At 44.3% G+C, this 19,020-nt stretch overlaps 1 protein-coding gene and 1 long non-coding RNA gene across 11 annotated transcripts in view; one reads left to right on the top strand and one right to left on the bottom strand.

Moving 5' to 3' along the window:
• The window catches only part of LOC310885206, a 38,503-nt gene extending 37,259 nt beyond the window's left edge, over nucleotides 1–1,244 (bottom strand). The window contains exon 1 of the long non-coding RNA XR_014574598.1: nucleotides 289–1,244. This is a non-coding gene — a long non-coding RNA (uncharacterized lncRNA). The remainder of the gene's footprint in view (nucleotides 1–288) is intronic.
• The window catches only part of PKNOX2 (PBX/knotted 1 homeobox 2), an 88,140-nt gene that overhangs the window by 45,022 nt on the left and 24,098 nt on the right, over nucleotides 1–19,020 (top strand). For 4 of the 10 annotated variants that reach the window (XM_083808223.1, XM_083808224.1, XM_083808222.1 and 1 more), the window contains exons 3-4: nucleotides 6,877–6,961; nucleotides 15,342–15,450. In XM_083808223.1, the coding sequence (XP_083664349.1) occupies nucleotides 15,367–15,450 (84 nt within the window). In that variant the 5' untranslated portion in view covers nucleotides 6,877–6,961; nucleotides 15,342–15,366. Of the gene's footprint in view, nucleotides 1–6,375; nucleotides 6,528–6,876; nucleotides 6,962–14,071; nucleotides 14,173–15,341; nucleotides 15,451–19,020 lie in introns of all 10 variants that reach the window. The other 6 variants (XM_083808230.1, XM_083808225.1, XM_083808229.1 and 3 more) reach the window with 5 other exon arrangements.

Raw genomic sequence — 19,020 nt, 5'->3', positions numbered from 1 at the left:
CTAGAAATAATTTTAAATGGTCATTGTTTTTCCTGAAAAAGATTATTTAAATTAAAAACAAAACAAAACAAAAAAACCCACTTCCTTCAATGTTGAATATCTGAAGTTTTAAACAAATAATGATTGCAGTCTTTCTCTCTCACCTCCTGTATCTAGCAGTAAATGAAAAAAAAAATGGCAAAGAGATAAAGCTTCAAAGATATCTTGTTTTGAGAGCATGCATATTGTGGAACAAAATGTAAATGAAATTAAAAAAAAAAATGGGGAGAAAACACTCATGAGCCCTACCTGTAGTTGCTAGAATTGCCCAGCAGTGAAAAGGGCAGCTTATATCTGTTTTCACTAAAGTAAAGCCAAATGCAGTGATTTCTTCCTTTTCTTGCCATCCCACCTCCTCCTGTGGCTGGGTGCTAATATCCACTTCTGTTAAATGGGTGCATTAATTATGTCAGCAATGTAATTTTAGCCCAAGTGCATGTGTTCAGACAGTTTCTTTGGTCAGCATTCACGCTCCACAACCAGAAGGGCGTGATTTCCCCCCAAAACTTAAATCACTTGAGATGAGTTGGGTGTTATCTTCAAGGTTGCAAATTGCTTGTTTGCTCCTCCAGCTGGAGCTCTTAATTCAGAACAATTAGCATGCCATTTAAAACAGAAACAAAGCATATGGAGGTAATCCCAGGGAAAAGAGCCTGTTTGGTTTGGGGAGCCCCAGCACATTGCCTGGCATTTGCAGAACCGACTGCTTGGCTCCAGTTTGTCTTTCTTTTGACATCCCAGCTGAACTGGTGGGCATCATGGGGAGTGATATGGATACCTAGAAGCTTCCCCCCAAAAAAACATTGAGCACTAAGTTGAGTGATGCTTTCTATCAAAGCAAGAACCAACTTGGTCTCTCCACTGGACTAGAAATAAAGTGTTCATTGTTGGGACAAATTCACCATTGAGACAGTATTGTCACCACTGTGTCTAGCCCTAAAATATTGCATATTGACCACACCTGTGAATACTAGAATAGTGCCCAGCTTGCTTGACTAAACCCCTTTGCAGTGCTACAAAATGCCACTCCAGCTCCCTCCTTCAAACCTTTTTGCAGCATCTTTACAGGTACCTGCTATCTACTTGCTCAGGTTCCTTTTTTTGATGCAGGTGAATGACAAAAGTGTAAATCTGGAAATAAACCCCCCAAACTCTTCAGTGGCGAGTGAGCTCAACCCGTTTAATGAATTTCTGTGCCAAGAAACGAAGAGGTGAGCTACTTGCTTTTGTGCAAGGACATAAAGCACTTTGTTAACACTTTATTACATGAGACTGTGTAAAATATTGCTACACTGGAAGATGCTGCATTTTTGCAGTCTGGTGGCAGCTCTTGGGACAGTGCCTGCCTGCTTGCCTTCCTTCCTTCCTTCTTTCCATGCCTCCATCTTTTTTGTTCATATGGCTCACACTATAATTGTACAAAATTTGATTAAAAGCACTCAATAATTTGTTTTTCATGTGAAAAAGAAAAAAAAATCCAAATATTTTCCCTCAAGTCTTTGAAGGAATCAGCATTGCCCAACATGTATTGTATCACAGGAGTTTTTCTGATTCCCCCACAAATGATCCGTACATCTTCCCAATGTGCTTTTCTGCCCTAAAGCTGGCACTAGGGTTTTCGAGAAGTCCTGCAGCCTGAATTCCGCCAGACCTGTAGACAGTCAGGCTGTGAAAGCCACGCAGGTTGTCTTTAAGAGCTTTTCTGCAAACCCTTTCCTGCTATTCCCTGTCTGAGGATGGATGGAGGCAACATCGGCAAATCTGAATAACTAATCAGAGTCCTCATTAACCCCCCGCAGAGATGCTCAAACATTCACTTTGCTGTTTGTGAAGCAGAAAAAAAAGGGGGGGGGGGGCAGAGGGGAGAACAAAAAACAAAACAAAAAAAAACCACCCTGCATTAAAATTGATGTGTTATTAATCCCACTGTTCCAGACCTCATGGGCACCGAATTTTCCTCCATCTCGCCTGAGGCTGAACAGTATGGTGCCACTTCTGCAGGGCACTTTGACTTTCCATTATTTATCGGTGTGATGCTTTTGTTCCCCATGCCCAGATGTGCACACGTGCACAGGGGGTGGTTTCCAGTACTTCCATACGTGCCCCCCCCAGGATAATGCAAATCGCCTATAGAGGGGCTGGGCTCTGCTGGTAGACTCAACTGGCTCATATCCTGGACTGCGTCTCACCATGGTGCTGGGTGCCATGGCTTCACTGTTGTGCAAGTGCAGAAATATTGCATGCATCTTAGCATGTTTTAAATCTTTTTGCTCTCTTTACCATCTGAGCAATGAAACAGGTTAGGCCTCATCAGGTTTAGCCTGTGGATGTGGGGAGGTGGAAGGATGAAAATGCCATATTGCTCTTTGCGCCTTCAAGCATCCCCACCTTGCAGCTCTGAACCATGTTCGGAGGCTGCTGAAGTTAGAATAGAAATTGCACAGCTGGGAAAAAAACACACAAATCAAAGGTTTTTTTGCAATGCTCCTCATTCCAGATTGCACTGGCTGTTGGAGCTGCATGACTGTGCTTGGGGAGCCATGATCACCCCTTGGGTAAGGCTGGAGCTCCTAAAAGAGTAAACCTGAAATTTGAGCTTTTATACTGTTTTGCACGTATACAGGGTTTCTCTGGTTTTCACCACGGATGTAGAGTTTGGGGCCGGCACAGCTTGCAACAGACTCCTAAGTGTAGAGTGGATAATAAAAATAATTCAGCAAAGCATTATTAGGGGGACTTCACCGTTTGTTATTTTCACTCAGGTCAAAGGAGCTGGTATTAAATTTGTTAAAAACCAATAGCTGCAATTAAACAGCACCGACCTGCTGACATTGGAAGCATTGTGATCTGCTCACCCTGGAAGCAAGGCAACTTGCCAGAAAACATCTTCAGTCAGAGCTTAAAAACCCTAGATTTTTTGCAAAAATCCTGGAATATTTTTTTTCTAACTAAATATCATCTTAATTAGCATTTCCTTACCCTTATTTAGATGTTTATTAACAGAGATGCTCTAGCGGACCATTTGTTTGCAGCCTGGGTACAGGCTGAGGTCCTGGGATGCTGATACCTGACCTGGGATCCCATCTCCGCTGTTGTATGTCATTCAGGTTGGGAAGATGGGGATTTAGGGTGTTTGGGGGATTGCCATTGATGCAATCCATGCAATGACATGATGCAGTCATATTATTGCCATTGACAGATGTCTCATTTGTAACCCTCCTGCGGATGCTCCGTGTGACAGTGGGTACCCACGACACCGTGTGTCTCAGCAGCTTGTGTTGCCTGCAGTGAAACATCTTGGAGAGGCATCCCCTCCATTCCTCCTGCATCAGGAGGACTTCAAAGGCCTCTGCTAAACTTCAAAGGATGCGTTTTGAAGTTGCTGAAAGTGTGTGCTGGCTGAAAAAGACTTATCTCCCTTTGCAAGGGTGTTTGGAGAAATGTTGCTGGTGGGGTTGGCTATTTGCGCTCTTTGTGACAGGGACAAAAATTGCATCTTTTGTGCAGAAACTACACAAACACCGTGTTTATGTCCTGTCAGTGCAGGTACATGCAGCATCCGAGATCTCAGCCCTGATCACCTCCAAAGAAGAAAATCTGCATCGCTCGGGACTGCAGAGTCTGCCATAGCTATTTTAGCACTAGCAAAGCCCTATTTATCTGCTCCTTTTCTTCCAGTTCTCATGTTTTGTTCCTGCAGCAAGCCCAGATGACAAAAGTCTCTCCCATGGGAGGAAAAAAGACTCTACAGGGATGACAGATTGCTGCAAAATACAAAGTTTTTGTAACATTGTCAGGACAAATCCAAAGCAGGTCAAGTCCTGGGTCCTTGACAGGTATTTGGCGTCAGCCCTTGCACGCTCTTCCAAGGCACGAGCCCATTGGTTTTTTATTTCTGATCGTAAATATCCTTAATGGTATTTAAGCTGCTGTTGCAGTTGGAGAGTTTGGGAACTCAAGACCCATCTGAGTGTTTAGCATAGCCCAGATTAAGTCTCTAAACCTTTTGGCAGGACTTACACGTGCCTGAGGAGTCAAGAGGCTTCTTGCCCTTTCTGCTCCTTCACCAAGGTTTCCATGTTTGGAGGTTTTGGGTCCAATTTCTGGATGGAAGAAGAAGGTTTTGCAGCAAGAGCAGACTCAGAACTGTGTGCTCAAACAATAGTGTTGGGAAGTCAGATGGTGTTTTGGGAGGTTGGGTGGAGAAATCACATGCGTGATACTGAAACACTCTGTACAAACAGCTATTTTGCATTATCACTGTTGGGCTGTTTCTGCCTGGTTTTGCCTTGAAATCACCCACTTGCTTCCAACATCTGGAGGCCTCAATGTCGCCGAGTTTTCTGGGAATGGCACTTTCTGTGAGACCTTCCCCATGGCCCCTCCTCTTCTGTACCCTTGGCTGCAATCGTGGATACAGTGTGTGAAGGCATGAAAGAGTGAGTGCTGTTATTACAGGGGACTTGGGGTAGAATTACAACCAGAGGGAATGGCTGTCGTGATTCTCCCACCAGGCGAGGTGCGGCTTTCTGCCGGTGACGTGTTGAAGATGCGTACCGCAGGCATGTGGTGCAGACTGGAGGAGCTCCCCAGTGGTGGTGTGTGGCACGGTAGATGTACTGGGTGGATCCTGAGGATCTGAGGAGTGCTCCACCAGGTGATACACACCCAGTGCATATATCAGATGTATACTGGAGGTCTGAGGAGTTCTCTAGAGGTGATGTGTATTGAGGCACATATATCAGATGTACATTCAAGATCCGAGCACTGGTAGATCAAGGGATGCTAGACATATGTTGGTGATCTGAGGAGCTCTGTACCAGGTAACATATATCGAGGCAGACAGACGTATTGAAGATCTGAGGAGCTTTCCAGAGGTGGTGTGTATCAAGGGATGCAGATGTTTAATGGAGATTTGAGGAGCTTTGTAGAGGTGTTATATATAGCATGGTAGATGTATTTGACATACATTGGAGATTTGAGGAGCTCTCTAGTGGTGATGGATATGGTACATACTGGGACATGTATCAGATATATATTGGACATTTTAGGAGCTCCAGACCTGTGGCATGTATCATAGATGTATATATCAGACATATATTGGACATCTGAGGAGCTCTCTAGAGGTGATTTATATCAAGGTAGATATATCAGACATATATTGGAGATCTTAGGTGATATTTATCACCTAAGACAGAGGTAATATCTAGAGGTGATGTATATCTGTGTATATATCTCAGAGATCTGAGGAGTTTTGTCTCCTACTGCCTGGTTTTGCCTTGAAATAACCCACTTGCTTCCAGTATCTGTTGGAGGCCTCGATGTTGTCCAGGTTTCCAGGAATGGCACTTTGCTCACTTTTTTTTTTTCAGAAAACACGCAAAAGGCATTCATGGCCATGCCAGTCATTACTCAGTCCAACTTTTTGTCTGACGTGAAGGTTTTAGGCAACACATATCTTTTTCTTGATTTTGGTGGGTCTCTGGTTACTGTCTTGCCAAGGACTAGCACCAATTTGCCAAATTTTAAGTTGCCCTTACAGACCTTGTCCTGTGTTGTTGTTTTTCCCTTTCCCTTTCCCTTTCCCTTTCCCTTTCCCTTTCCCTTTCCCTTTCCCTTTCCCTTTCCCTTTCCCTTTCCCTTTCCCTTTCCCTTTCCCTTTCCCTTTCCCTTTCCCTTTCCCTTTCCCTTTCCCTTTCCCTTTCCCTTTCCCTTTCCCTTTCCCTTTCCCTTTCCCTTTCCCTTTCCCTTTCCCTTTCCTTTTTTCTTTTTTCTTTTTTCTTTTTTCTTTTTTCTTTTTTCTTTTTTCTTTTTTCTTTTTTCTTTTTTCTTTTCCTTTTTTAATTTTTTTTTCCTTTTTCTTTTCTTTTTTTTTTTTTTGACATGGGAAGCACTGCAGAGAGGGAGATCTGTGAAGGCATTTAGTGAGATAATTAAAGCTGAACTGAGAAATACAGTAATTTGCAGACATGCTTAAGTGGGTTAGGCAGCTAAATCCCATTTAGGCACGGAAATTTTGCCACTTGATCTGGTTGGATGGACCTAGAAATCCCAATCTCAGCCTCCTTAAAGACCAGATCCTTGGGAGATGCAGCATCATCTCTAACATTTGTATGGACTTTTGCTTATTAAATAACCTCTTGATCCAGCTCTCCTTGTTTTTGAATTAATGTTTTTTTCCTAATTCACGCTGTCTGAGCTGGAGTGTAAAAGGCATATTTACACTCAAGCAGTGATTATAATTAACCCCAGGGATGGTGACAGCCAGTGCAAAACAGGGGCATGGCCAACAGCAGCAGCAGCTTCACAGCTTTTCCCCTATTTTCTCCATTTCAGACCCAGATCGTACTGCTAATCCACTGTGAGATCCCGTGCCGGGGGTTTGCCACCAGTGAGGAGCAGCAAGGGACAGGACAGGACATACTGGCAGATATTCCTTTGTGGATATACTGGCAACAAGCACGTCTTCATTTTCCAGACACATCTTGGTTCGCCCCCTAAAACTCTGATTTATTTTTGCCCTTCCTTGGAGATGTCCAGAGCTGCCTGGGCATGTCCCTGGGGTCTGATCTAGCTCAGCCACTGGCCCAGCTTTCCCAGGGGGGAAAGCTTTTCCAAGGGGCTATTCCCACCTGTATTTTCCTTGGTTCTGCTTTCTGCCCCGTCCTGCAAAAAACATGCTATAAGAGCAGACTTGCCTATCGACGATGGCCACAGTGGCTTCACTGATGATGCCAAAGGACCTAGCACAGAAAGCTTCATCCTCTGCTTAATGTTTAATCTTTTCATTTCATTGTTTTCTTTCAGTATTCAATATTTCACTGTTTACTTTCGCAGGTCGTGACCCATACCCAGAAGTCTTGCTTTTGGGGCTGGGGGAGAACACCTGAAGGACAGCAGCTCCCTGAGCACCCCCCAAACGGTAAAGTGGCTTCATTTTATATTAATTGGGCAATGATATGTATTAATTGACTGGGACTTGGTGAGTTGTGACCTCAGTGGGGCTTTATTTGGGGGATTTCTGCTCTTTTCTGGTACCCCTGTAATTATGTTGCCTCTTCCCTTCTTCCATGAGCATTTAGAGGGGGATTATATATTTTTGCTGAGTTTTCTGTTATTTATTTTAGAAATCAGGCAGTGCAGGGAATCTTGCTTTAAAGCTCAAGTATTGAGAACACGTTGTTAAAAGCCATAAAGCCATGGCTAGCCTAGAGTAAAACACAGATTTCTATGTAAAAATACCCAAAATATGGGTGTTATCACTGCAAAATATTGGCAGATCAGTAGGATATGGAGAAATGGTCACCAGTTAAAAATAACTTAAACACAGAGCTTAAAATAAGATGTACATGAAACCAAGGGTCTCACAGTTCTTTAGTCAGCCCCAATCACTAAAATTAGGGCTTGACGGAGTGACAAATGTGTTTGCTCTGTGCCAAAACTGTAAGCACCCGGAGGGTGACAAAGAAAATAAATCTTGGTTGGCTGCAACTTTCCTCCTAACGGAGCAAAGAGAAATCTTTGGTCGTTAACAAAATAGACTGAAAACGGAGGTGCTCCTTTTGAGTTGTGTAAATGTCCTGGAAAGGTGCTTTATCTCTTCCTAAATCAGTGAAGATTAGAGTGGGAGCATCTCAGGGGAAAACCCCAAAGCTATTTCTGTTCTTCCAGCTCAAAGTGAAGCTTTACTTGGTTTGCTGCATGGCAGAGCACAGTGCAAGACCTTTGGCTTCTTTTCTTTGAGTTTTGCCTACTCTGACAGCACTTTTAATAAATGGCAGCCAATAATGGCAGGACTATTTTCCCTGGACTGCCCTTTTACCCCCAGTTTTCACCAGTGACCTTCCCTCGGCCAAAAAAATGGCATTAAGTGTGTGATGAAGTGGCTGAATTTCTCATAATTCCAGATCAGATGTGGGTTTGCCCCATTTCTATTAAAGGTGCAGGTTGGGTTGACCTTGAAAACGCTTCTCTGGTTAATAATGAGGGCTTGGGGTCACCACATGGACTTCTTTTGGGGGCGATCCTCCATGCCTTGATGCTGTTTTTGCAATGAGCATTTTGATGTGAGCTGCCTGGTGCTTATAGGGCTCAGTGCCCTACAGTGTGCTTTGGGGACGTTGGGTTGCTCCTCTGGAGGAAGCCAAGGCTATGGAAAACATGAGCACATGCCCATGGAGGACACAGCCTGGCCTCCAGCAAGGAGGCCAGACCCAATATATGCAGCAGACTGTGGCGAGGGCATGCAGACATATCCCACTGAAGGTACGGAAAGACATGATGCTGAGCGCATGCTTCGATACCTTCTGGAGCAGAAGGCTGATGTTGCTCTCGGCAGTTAATGATAGAAATTATCTACTCCAAAACCACCTTCTGAGACGGTGTTTCCCCTTGGCCCCCATGCTTTCCAGGCACAACCCCTTTTCCACTTTCCTCCTGAAGCCTGCACAACTGTAGAGATGCAGCTCTGAGGCCAGGTTGTGCCTTTTTTCACTGTACAAAAAAAAAATGGCACATTTCACACCCTAAACACTTCGCAGTCTTGTTTTGTACACATTTCATTTATTGGGCTGAGTTCAAACCAGGCTTTTTTCATATGCTATCTCACATATTTTGGGGTCTACCATTTAGAGTAAATGGAGAAGAGACTGTATTAAATATCAAACACGCTTAAAGGAGCTCAAAACTATTTGTAACTCCCTAGTTAGCTGGAGACTGTATAAATCACCATGTCATGTCTCAAACTGCTCTTATGTCATGAAGGCTGGAAATATGGGGAAAGAAAAGCTTTCAAATGGGCAAATGAAAGATATTTAAATTGGGGCAATTAATCTAGTGGCTCACATCACAATCATTGATGTCTGGGTTGAGTTTCAGTAGCAGAAGCTGCAATGTGTTGGCTCTGGGACATGGACAGCACTCTGCTGATGCCAGAAAGCCTGGAATTTCTTTTTGTCAAGGAAAACCTCACTGTGTCTTGTGGTCTGGAGAGCCATTTCTCATCAGGAATTATACAGTTACCAAAAAAAAAAAAAAGTAAAAATCCACACCCATTTCCATGGGGGAGCCAAGACAGGGAGAAGACGGAGAGCTGCAGGAGAGGGATGTGAAGCAGAAACTCAGCGAGTTGGGAGCTCTGATTTATCTGCCATATGGGAAAGAAGAAAACAGCCGGCTCCAAAGGGATTTCTTTCCCTCTCCCAAAGGGAAAATTCACAAGCGTGTTAGCAGAATTTAGTAAGAAACAAGGCAGCTTTGAGTGAGGAAAGGGTTTTATAGGTGTGCCATAGCATTACGCTGCTTTTGGTGCTTTCCACAACCAGGGAAATCTCTGCTTTGGTTCCTGTGCATGTCTCGCCGCCCGCATTTCTGAAGTCAGGGTAGGTGGGCTGTTTTAATCCAATTCCTGCAATCTGACCAAAAAGTGGGTTTCCACTGGCATTTACTCATTGTAATCATTCACAGAGGTGTTGTGAGATTTGTGTGAAAACTGCAAGCATGGACACCCCAAAAAGGTGTTACTACAAACTGCACTGTCACTCACAGGATGTTTATGGGCTGCAGCAATGGTTGCAAAAAGCCATTGCCTGTTATCTGCTCCTGACTGCGTAGTTTGTGGTCAGATCTTTGCCAGGACCTTTGGAGCATCAGGGTTGGCTTTTGCACCAGTGCTGGTATGATCCATGCTTTGCAATGTTTGCGCCGGCTGAGAAATTGGTGATGGACTGCAGGATGGAAAAATGTAGCTGACAGTTAAACTTCTGCTGAACAGGATTAACTTTGACCTCCAAAAAGCTTTGTGACAAGGTCTGAACCTGGCTGGGACTTTGGGGTGAAACCTTCCCATTTTGGGACTGGTGTGGGATCAAAATTTGGTGTTTGGGTGCTGGAAATGTGGCTGCGCAGCAGTTCCTCCGTCATGGGATTAGCAGGTTGCAGTCAAAAGTGAAGTGTGCAAGGCAAGTTTTGAAAGCATCGGGCAAGATTTTGATCATAAATTATTCACAGTTAATTGCTTGCAGCGAAGAACTGTTAGAAAATTAATTCGCTCCCTATTTTTGTTAATACTCTCCAAGTAATCAGAACCTTTTACCGGACAATTCATGTCCGGCAAGAAGAAGTGTGCGCATTTTTGGGATCATCAGCTACGTTTCACTTCAAAGGCTTTCAATTTGCCCTCCGAAAAAAAACTCTCAATCTGCTCTTTTGGGAACTTTTGCTGGGCTAGGGGCTGTATTGCCCAAAATTCAAGTATTTTCATGTTACTTTGAAGAAGCCTCTTTGATGTTTCCCTGTGCCAGCTTTTTTTGGAAGGTGCTTTAATGGTCTCCCTCTATAAAAGTAACACTTTAAAATGTGTGTAGGTATCTCAGCTCTCCACTTGAAAAAAGAACAAAGTTGTTTAATGCTGCCGTTCAAGGTACATTAACCTTGTCTACTAAAGCTCTGACTGGCTCTTGCAGGTTTTATTCTTGTGTTTATGTTGCAGAGATATCCCTGGAGCATTTTAGTCGGCAGCGGGGATGGGTATCTTCGGAGAGAAGAGAAATATTTAGCAGTAATTGTTGTTCTCATCAGAAATGCACCACAGCAGCTCCCCCCTCCCACACCTACTCCTTTCCATGCAGCTGGAGCTGGGGGCGATTTGCAAATGCAAAACGTTCTTTTCCCCGCCAGGGGAGAGATTTCCCATCCTGTGGGGAAGTCAGTTGGTTTTCGGCAAGTGTTTTTTGGCATCCCCAGCAGTGCAGCGTGTCCCTCTCCCTTTTACTGGTGCTTACGTATCAGTCAATAACTTTTCTAAGAGAAGAAAAGGAGTTTATCATGAAGAAATACCAAATCCCAACCTTCTTTAGACCATGGCAACAGCGGAAGCCTAGGCTTGGTTTGTCATTTTTTTTTGCATTGGGAAATAACTCAATAATGGGATGTCAGGAATATTTCAAAGGTCAGCATTTAAAATATATTTTATATATATATATATATGTATTTGCTGGCCTAGTGCTATTTCTGGCACATATCTGTAATGAGGCATCATGCAAGCCCACTTGGTACAGAGGAATCATGAGAATCAACTAAGAATGGGTAATATCTTGAAAAATGTGTTTGTTCCCCATTTTTGACCATTTAATACCATCAGGTGTGTTTTTAGTGAGCTCAGGGTGGCAGTAGGGGGTTACTTTAACAGCTTGTGAAAAGATGGTGTTCATCTGCAGCTGGAAACTTTTGCTTTCAGGGAGATAGGTGAATTTTGACAATGAAGGTTGGCGGCAGGGGGAGGTTCAGACAGCAGATAGAAATTCAGTGTTCGGGGGTGGAGAGTCGCTCCCGATTCACTTTACAGGCAAGCAGAGGGATGCTGTCACCCGCAGAGGGTGAACCTGTCCTCGCTCGTGCTTCAGAGCAAGATGTATAGTTCTCTGGAGGTTCCTCTCCCTTCCTGTCAGCCGTATTTCTTCATTTTAACTTTTATATACACATATAATGAATGCATATATCATAAACATCAGCATGCGTAACCCCTCTGTGAAGACAGTGGCATAAAAAACTTGTAGCCCCTTGCGGAGCATGACTAACACACCATCGTTGCGAACCTCCAGTTTAAACACCTTTTAGAAAGGTAATCTTCCACTAATACACTGAAATACCTTCCTGTGGCTGGAAAAACACAGTCAAGTGCCTTGAATAATTTTGCAACTTTGGGAAGAGAAAGGGAAATGCATGAAAACCTGGCTTTATGGTTTTCCACTTTGAATCCTCACTTATGAATCACATGCTGCAGGGGAGAAGCTGTTGAATTAGCTGGAAAAAATGATCCCTACTTTCCATTGGTTTGGAAACAACAGTTGTATCTTGCAAAGCTAATATTAATGTTATCCACAGAAAATGGTAATGTGGAATCCAACATGTTTTTTTTCACATTCGGTGCTATTTCTAATACAGTTTTATAGCAATTCTGCTAATCGCGCAGGTCAGGGATTATTTCCTCTTCACCTCCAGGATGGCAGACGACTGTTGGCGATACTCGGATTTTTTTAAACATTTTGAAGCATCAGCGGCCACTGTGAAAAGATGACTTCTCAACTCATTGTAATTATTTTAATTTGAAAGAAGAGATAATATATGGCTGGCAAAAAGCAGCCTATAAATCTTTCTGAGCTGCGACTCTTTTAGGTAGACACAAGCTCTTCGGGAAATACATTTCCAATTCAATGGCAATGTTTCAGTGGTAGCTGAAATATTTTTTATTTCATAAGGAAATTTAGGATACTTTGATCTCAGGTTGCTGCCAAAACCTAAAGTACTGCCCCTTCTGGAAATGAAAAGAGCATTTATTGACTTTATTGCTCAAAAATTCTCTGCTCCACATGATGCCCTGTGAGGGGGCTGCAATTACTCCTGCCCTCGTCGGCTCCCTGAAAATTCACTGATCGCCCAAGATGTGACCATTTGCTTGAGCTGGTCTGCAAGGTGTTGGTAGGGTTGGGTGTTGCTCTGTGCATCCTCCCGTTTCTCTTTTCGTCATCTGGATGACTATAGCAAAGAGCTCACTCACTTAAAATCATTTGCGGGGGTGGAAGATGTTAAAAAAATAAGGATTAATGCATAGTATAGCAGCTTTTGAACCGTCCCTGTGCTTAGAAGAAGCGCCTCGCTGCCAGTAAATCTTTGGGGCTGCAGGAAAGTGCTGACAGCTTTGCACCGTTATCCCAAGATTCATGGCTGGGGGCTCCCACACAAGGCACCCGTCCGGCACTTCCCGTGGGCGCCAGCCACTTCCCCGGATATTTACGGCGCCCAAGTGCATTTGTTTCCCTGAGATAAATATACCGCTATCAGCAACAGCTGTCTCTCATTTTTATCCCCTTTTATATTTGGCTATAAGTCCTATTCTCCAAACAAATCAACGCCCTTAAAGCCTCAAAGAACGGCTTGATTTAGTGAGCAGGTTAGATGATATTCAGCAATTAAATTGGGCTCCGGACTGCCACCTTCTGGGAATATATTCAGCCAAAAAGCCCGCACCCTGTAATAAATTGCGGCCTGCTAAAGGTAGGCTTGCTCCAAGCATGAACAATAGATGCTAAGCAGGGTTTTTCCCCCAAAATATCCGTCTCTGGGTGTGTGTTCTATTTTTTTAGCCTCCCACCAAGATGTCTGGACTGGCAGAATGCTGAGCTCTTTGCTTTTCTCCCGGCTGCAGCTATGTCTGGTGAGGCCATTTCCCCCAGGGGCTTTTGCACTGCCTCTTGAGGATGGGGATGCTTGAGCCGCAAACCGAATTTTAACATCTGACCCCACAGATTCTAAGCTGCAAGGAGCCGATAATTTTGCTAGAGGAAAAAAAGATAAAAAGCATCATTTCAGGACTTAGACTCAATGATCCTCATGTGTCCTCTCCAACTCAGGAGATTCTATGATTCTAGGGTTTTAATCCCATAAATACAATAGCCGCCTTCAAGATGTTTGTGTCATGCAAGGACCCCACTCTGCCTTCCCAATGCACAGCATTTTGGGTGTGCTCTCCTAATAAGCTATTCGTGGGGCACCATACTAGTGCAAAGTGTGTGATAAGTAATTACACATTGCTTTTTTTTTTTTTTAATTATTCATTCAAAACAATAAGGGTGGTTGACACTTGTGCCATGTAGACAGCACTCAGCTTTCCACATTGGCATGGCCACCTGTGCTCTTGGTGCCCTGTGGTTCCCATAAAGCCCAAAGCCTCATGAAGAAGACTAGAATATTGCAGATCTACCGCTGAATGACTGTGGGGACTGATCTGAAGACTCCAAACCCACCTCTGCTCTTGTGCCCTGGGTGAGAACATTTCTTCCCGCAGGTCAGCGTTACACTGGAGAAGCAGCTCTATCGCTACTTACTGGTAGATCCGTTGGCAATATCAGAGGACTTTGCATGGGGCTCCTCTCCAGATGAGAAGCCAGCACAGCTCAATGACAGGCAGAGCGACCAGGCGAAGCCTTTGAGAGATATCATCTCTGACAAAAATGAGCTGTGCCTTGTTTTGCAGGGAGAAATGCACCTTTGGAAGCTCTGGGGAGATTTCGCCAGGTGGCTTTGTGAATTTGCTCAATACAGAGCTCAGAGCCTCAGAGAGGACCCAGGATGGTGGTGGGTTGCTTTTTTTTTTTTTTTTTAGGTTGGTTGGCTTGTTGTTTGCTTGCTTGTTTATTTATTTATTTATTTTAGCAAGTTTATTGGCTTGATTTTTGAAGCCACCCTCCATCTGCAACCAAATCATAAGAAAAGAGGCATTTCTGAGCAAAGACCTGCTTCTTTGGTTGCTCTTGGCCATCAGGTCTACCTTGGAGATAGTGTCCAGCCAAAAGCTCCTCTGCATATTTGTCCCGTCCCAGTGTCTCTCTTCTTTGCCCGTTGCCATGGGGCCTGAAGATATCTCCAAAAAAACTCTGTTCCATCCTCTCCCCCCGCCCCCCCCTGCCAAATAGGTATGCATTTGCAGAAAGAATGGCAACTTCAGGAGAGGTTGAGGGGAGAGCATATCTCAGCCTGCCCCTGGCTTCAGGAATGTCCATTTGGGGTGTGCAACCCTGTGCAATCAGGATTCTCTCCCTAGCTCAAATCAAGCAAGGATTTGAATCTACTTTCCTCATTTCTGTGTGTTCAATTGCCATGGGGTCAGTCAACTCAACATAAGAGGCAACTGGGTTGGTCAACCCAACATCGGATACTCAACATAAGTTGAGTGTGCAATGGGTTGAGCATACAGCATTACTCCATGGCGGCAAAAGGCGAAGAGACATCATTTTTTAGGTTGTTCTTTTTTTTGGTATGTAGTTTCAGGAAAGAGAAGACTTTGCATTTTTGACTTCCCTTCCCGCTTCCCAAAAGGAGGAATAACTGGAAAAGGGAATGGAAATCTCCATATAGGCACATAGCTATAGGAGTAAGGGGTGGAAAGCAAAGCCCTGGATGCACCGGGGTTCACATGGGGGAAATCATAATGAGCTCCACCAATTGCAGCCATCATTTCCAAGAGCTCTGCTCTCACCTGGCCACTCCCCAGGGAAGGTCACCTCACCAATAGCCCTCTTCACTTTGCCCTGGAGGCATTTCTCATCCAAAATCGCAGATCTCAATGAATCATCAAGTTAAGGGTCATCAAGTCATCTTGTGTTTGTTCCAGGGACTAGCTGGGGGAGCACTGTGTGCTCATGTGAGGGATGTTACCTGTCCTTTCTGTCTTTTTTTTTTTGACTTTTGGGAGGGTTTGGGGAACAGTTTTCCCCTTAATCCAGCAGCATTTCTCTTGCCCTCAGGTTCTCGATGTGACTCCCACCCAGGATGCACCATGTCTCCCCGGCACCGGCTCTGACGATGATGGCCACCCAGACGGTGCCCCCTCCTCCCTACCAAGACACCCCACAGGTGAGTGTCCCCCAGCACCTGTGCCCCCCCAAAAAACTCTCTGTAACCCCCAGCCCAGCTCATCTTCCCATGCATTATTTACCCTGCCTTGCTAAATATGATCAGTATAAAATATTTCATCCCAAACTCTTCATTTTGGAGACTGGCAAAAATGAAACCCCTCTCACTGCATCCCAGGTTGCAGTATTAAAGGATCTGGGGAAAACCCCCTTGTGTTTTTGTTGTTGTTGTTTCTTCCCCCATTTTTTGCCTCATTTTGGGGTTGCAGGGTTTTCTTGGTGGCATTCTTGGGGTGTGCGTCTTGCCTCTGTTGATGCAATGAGTGCCCCCGTCCAGTCCAGTCTCCCAGTGCAGTGTCGATATTTTGCAGTAAAGTGTCTTTTGAGGCAATTTGAATGGCATTTTGATTGATTTTACGGCACTTTTGGCAATCCGTCTCAGGGAAAAAAAGACTTCATCTACAATGTTGCTCCAAGGGGTCAAATAACCTCCTTTCCAAGCGTCATTACAGAGTTAGCTATTATAAGAACAGGAATTTGTTCCAAGAGAAACTCAGACGGAGCACCCCAATGTGCTGGATGTGGGGATTTGGGCTTTACTGAGGTCAGATTTTGGGGACGGTCCCACTCCTCACAGCCTACTGCAAACTTTTTGGGGGTAAATCCATATTTCTGATTTGGGGTGCAGTGACCATCTGCAGAGACTGAACGTGAATGATCTGGATGAAGCACTGAACTGGCACCATGTTTAAGGCAGTTTTTTAGGGCTTTTATGGGAAATCATTATTTTTTCCCCATTTTGAAAGGGGCATTTGCTGCAAAGCTTGACCCTGCTGCGTTTCTCCACCATTTGTATCCCGGTGTTGCTGCAAAAACAGAAAATCCCCCCCAGGAAAAAAAATAGAGACCGTTCTCTGCAAGTAAAATAAATAAATTGCTGCCTTGCCGTGAGTTTTACGCTCCCCCGAAGCCACCCGGGCCTCCTTTCTGCTTGTCTCCTTCGGTGGGAAAAGGTCACTTTTGCAAATGACGCCTCGGTGGGGCTTTTATGGCTCCTCCAACTTCTGTGTCATCATTTGCTCGCTCCACTGCTCCGCTCGGAGCTTCTTTTTTTTTTCTTTCCCACTTTCTCCTATTTTTTTAGTGCCTCTCTGTCGAAACGCAGTGCCTTTCTCGCTTACGCAGCAGGGAGCAGGGACACCGATTTAGTCCTAATGGGCAATTTAAGGGACTTTTAAAATAGCCGAGCTTTTCCATGGCATCCTACAGAGACATCCCCTATACCTTTCCCTGTCCCTTCTGCGCCCCCGTTTTCTTTTAAAATGTTGCATATGGGGGCCCTTGGGACCGTTGCCATCCAAACACCTTCTTTTTTATCCTATTGAGGGGGTTGCTCAAGCATTTTTTCTTCGTTTTAGGGAATTTAGAGGAAATGCTGCTGTGAAGAGCACTTTGTGTTGTTTTTTTGTTTGTTTGTTTTGCTTTGTTTTGTTTTTCCTGTATGCTGTGGCTGCTGTGATCTCTTCACCTGAAAATGGAAGGATTTGGTATTTCTTGGTTTTGGAAAAGCAAATTGCATGTTTATTCCTCTTCCCAAAGATGGGGCAGAGATGGGGAGGTCAGTGGTAAATAAGAAAACAAGTTGAACCATCAATTACAAGAGCTACAACCAACATTGCAAAGCTCCCCTCACCAAGGGGACCATCCTGGGGAGAAAAATACTAAAAAATGGGTTTGGGGGAGCTTTGCATTAATATTGTTACTGCAGAGGCCGTGCAAGCAATCAACCTCACTGTCGGAAACGTGCAAAAATGAAGAAGTGATGGAAAAAGCTGCCTTTCAGAGGAAAAATATGCTGTAATAATCACCTGGTTCTGCTACCAGCATATAACACAGAGCGTAATTTATACCGTGATCACGCTCGCCAAGTGACTCTACCTGTTGGAAATAAGGAGTCTGCATAAAAATCCGTGTGTTTTCCATAATAAATTAAAAAGAAAAAACAACAGAAAGTCATCAGCCATTTCATTGTCAAAACTGGACAAATATAGCTAGCAAAAAGAGGTTGTTTTAAAAATACATTCTCATTTTCATCACAGAAAATGATGAAAGAAGGCTTGCCCTGAAAAAGTGTTTTGTGGATGGTGTCTGATATATCACAGACAAAAACAGAAGCTCTACTGTTGTTGCAGCTTAAAAATTGGGTGGAGATGTCAATTTTTCACTAGGATCAGTAACACACACACACGTTGGGTGGAGATGTCGATTTTCCCTAGGATCAGCCTGACACACACACACACGCCGGTGTCCTTGGCACATTTTGGGCTCGGAACCAGCATTAATGGCATCTGGATTTCACGCAATTACACTGAGAAATTTCACTGTGAAATGCTGATGAATAAGGTAAATAATGCTAATTTAGCAGGTTGCCTTGACCTGAAGACTTTCACCGTGGTTGCTTTCAGGACTTGACATACTATAGGACTACTTTGACCGTAGTTTTCAAAACTGTGAAGCAAAAGGGATTGCTGCAGTTACCTGTGAGACACCCTGGATCACCGACAGGGAGCCAGGCGAGCAGCCACTGGTTCTGGCAAAGCTTTTTCTTCCTAAAGAACCAAAAAAAGAGGAATATAATATAAATACAAATATAACTGGGAGGTGATGCAGCAAGTCATGCTGCAGAAATCCTTGATGCTCCCTCAGCTCAGAATTCACCCCTGGCTTTAACCAGGAGTCTTACGAAAGCACAGGGATATTTTACATTTTTTTTCTTGTGCATATTTTCGGCTGTTTTCTGGAAGGAAAAAAAAAATTGCACTGATGCAGCTTGTGTGGGAAACTTGAGCATTTACTGGGCAGGACATCTCAGAGGCGAGAATGCAGGCATGACATCCCTATCTGCATTTTTTCTGTTTCCTGCACTTCTACCTAAATCCAGACCCTTTTTCCCAGGTTTTCCTGCATTTTCTCCCCATTTTCCCACCATGGAGACGCTCATGCTCCTGGGACGGAAACCGGCTGCATTTTTCTTCCCTTCTTATCCCTGTAAAGCCCCTTTCAGCCGTATTTTTGGCTTCCTCCCTGCCCGGCACCCCCATCCGTCTGCAAACACTTGCATTGGAGCAACCTCTCCTATTTTTTTCCGCCAACTTGGCACGGCCGGGCTGTTCATCAGAGGTTGCATTAGGCGCGGGGATTATTTTCTTTAGTCCAAGGTGAGGTAATGGCTTCGAAACAGCCGCAGAGGAGGCTTTTTTGTGAGTAATAGCCCAATTAGTTGCAGACTCAGCTGCAAACAGCCAACTTGGCAGGATTTTGGGGCTCCGACTGCCGGTGAGGACACGAAATGGGCTTCTACGTCCCAGTAAATGAATGTTAAAGTAAAAAAGGGGAAAAGGAAAAAAAAAAAGCCATTTCCCCCCCAAAAATGTAAAGTAATTCTCAGTGGAGCTAGCAGGGAGGAAAAAAGGGAAAAATGAGAAAAGAGGAAGGGGAGGTATTTCATGGCACAGCCAGAGTGCCGTGCAAATGCAATACTTGCATTTTGGTTTTAGTTAGAAATTGGGAA

This window comes from Anser anser (genome assembly GCF_964211835.1).
Source record: "Anser anser genome assembly, chromosome: 22".
Lineage (NCBI taxonomy): Eukaryota > Metazoa > Chordata > Aves > Anseriformes > Anatidae > Anser > Anser anser.
The sequence above is the reverse complement of the archived record's forward strand: the minus strand, read 5'-3'. Positions and strand labels throughout refer to the sequence as shown.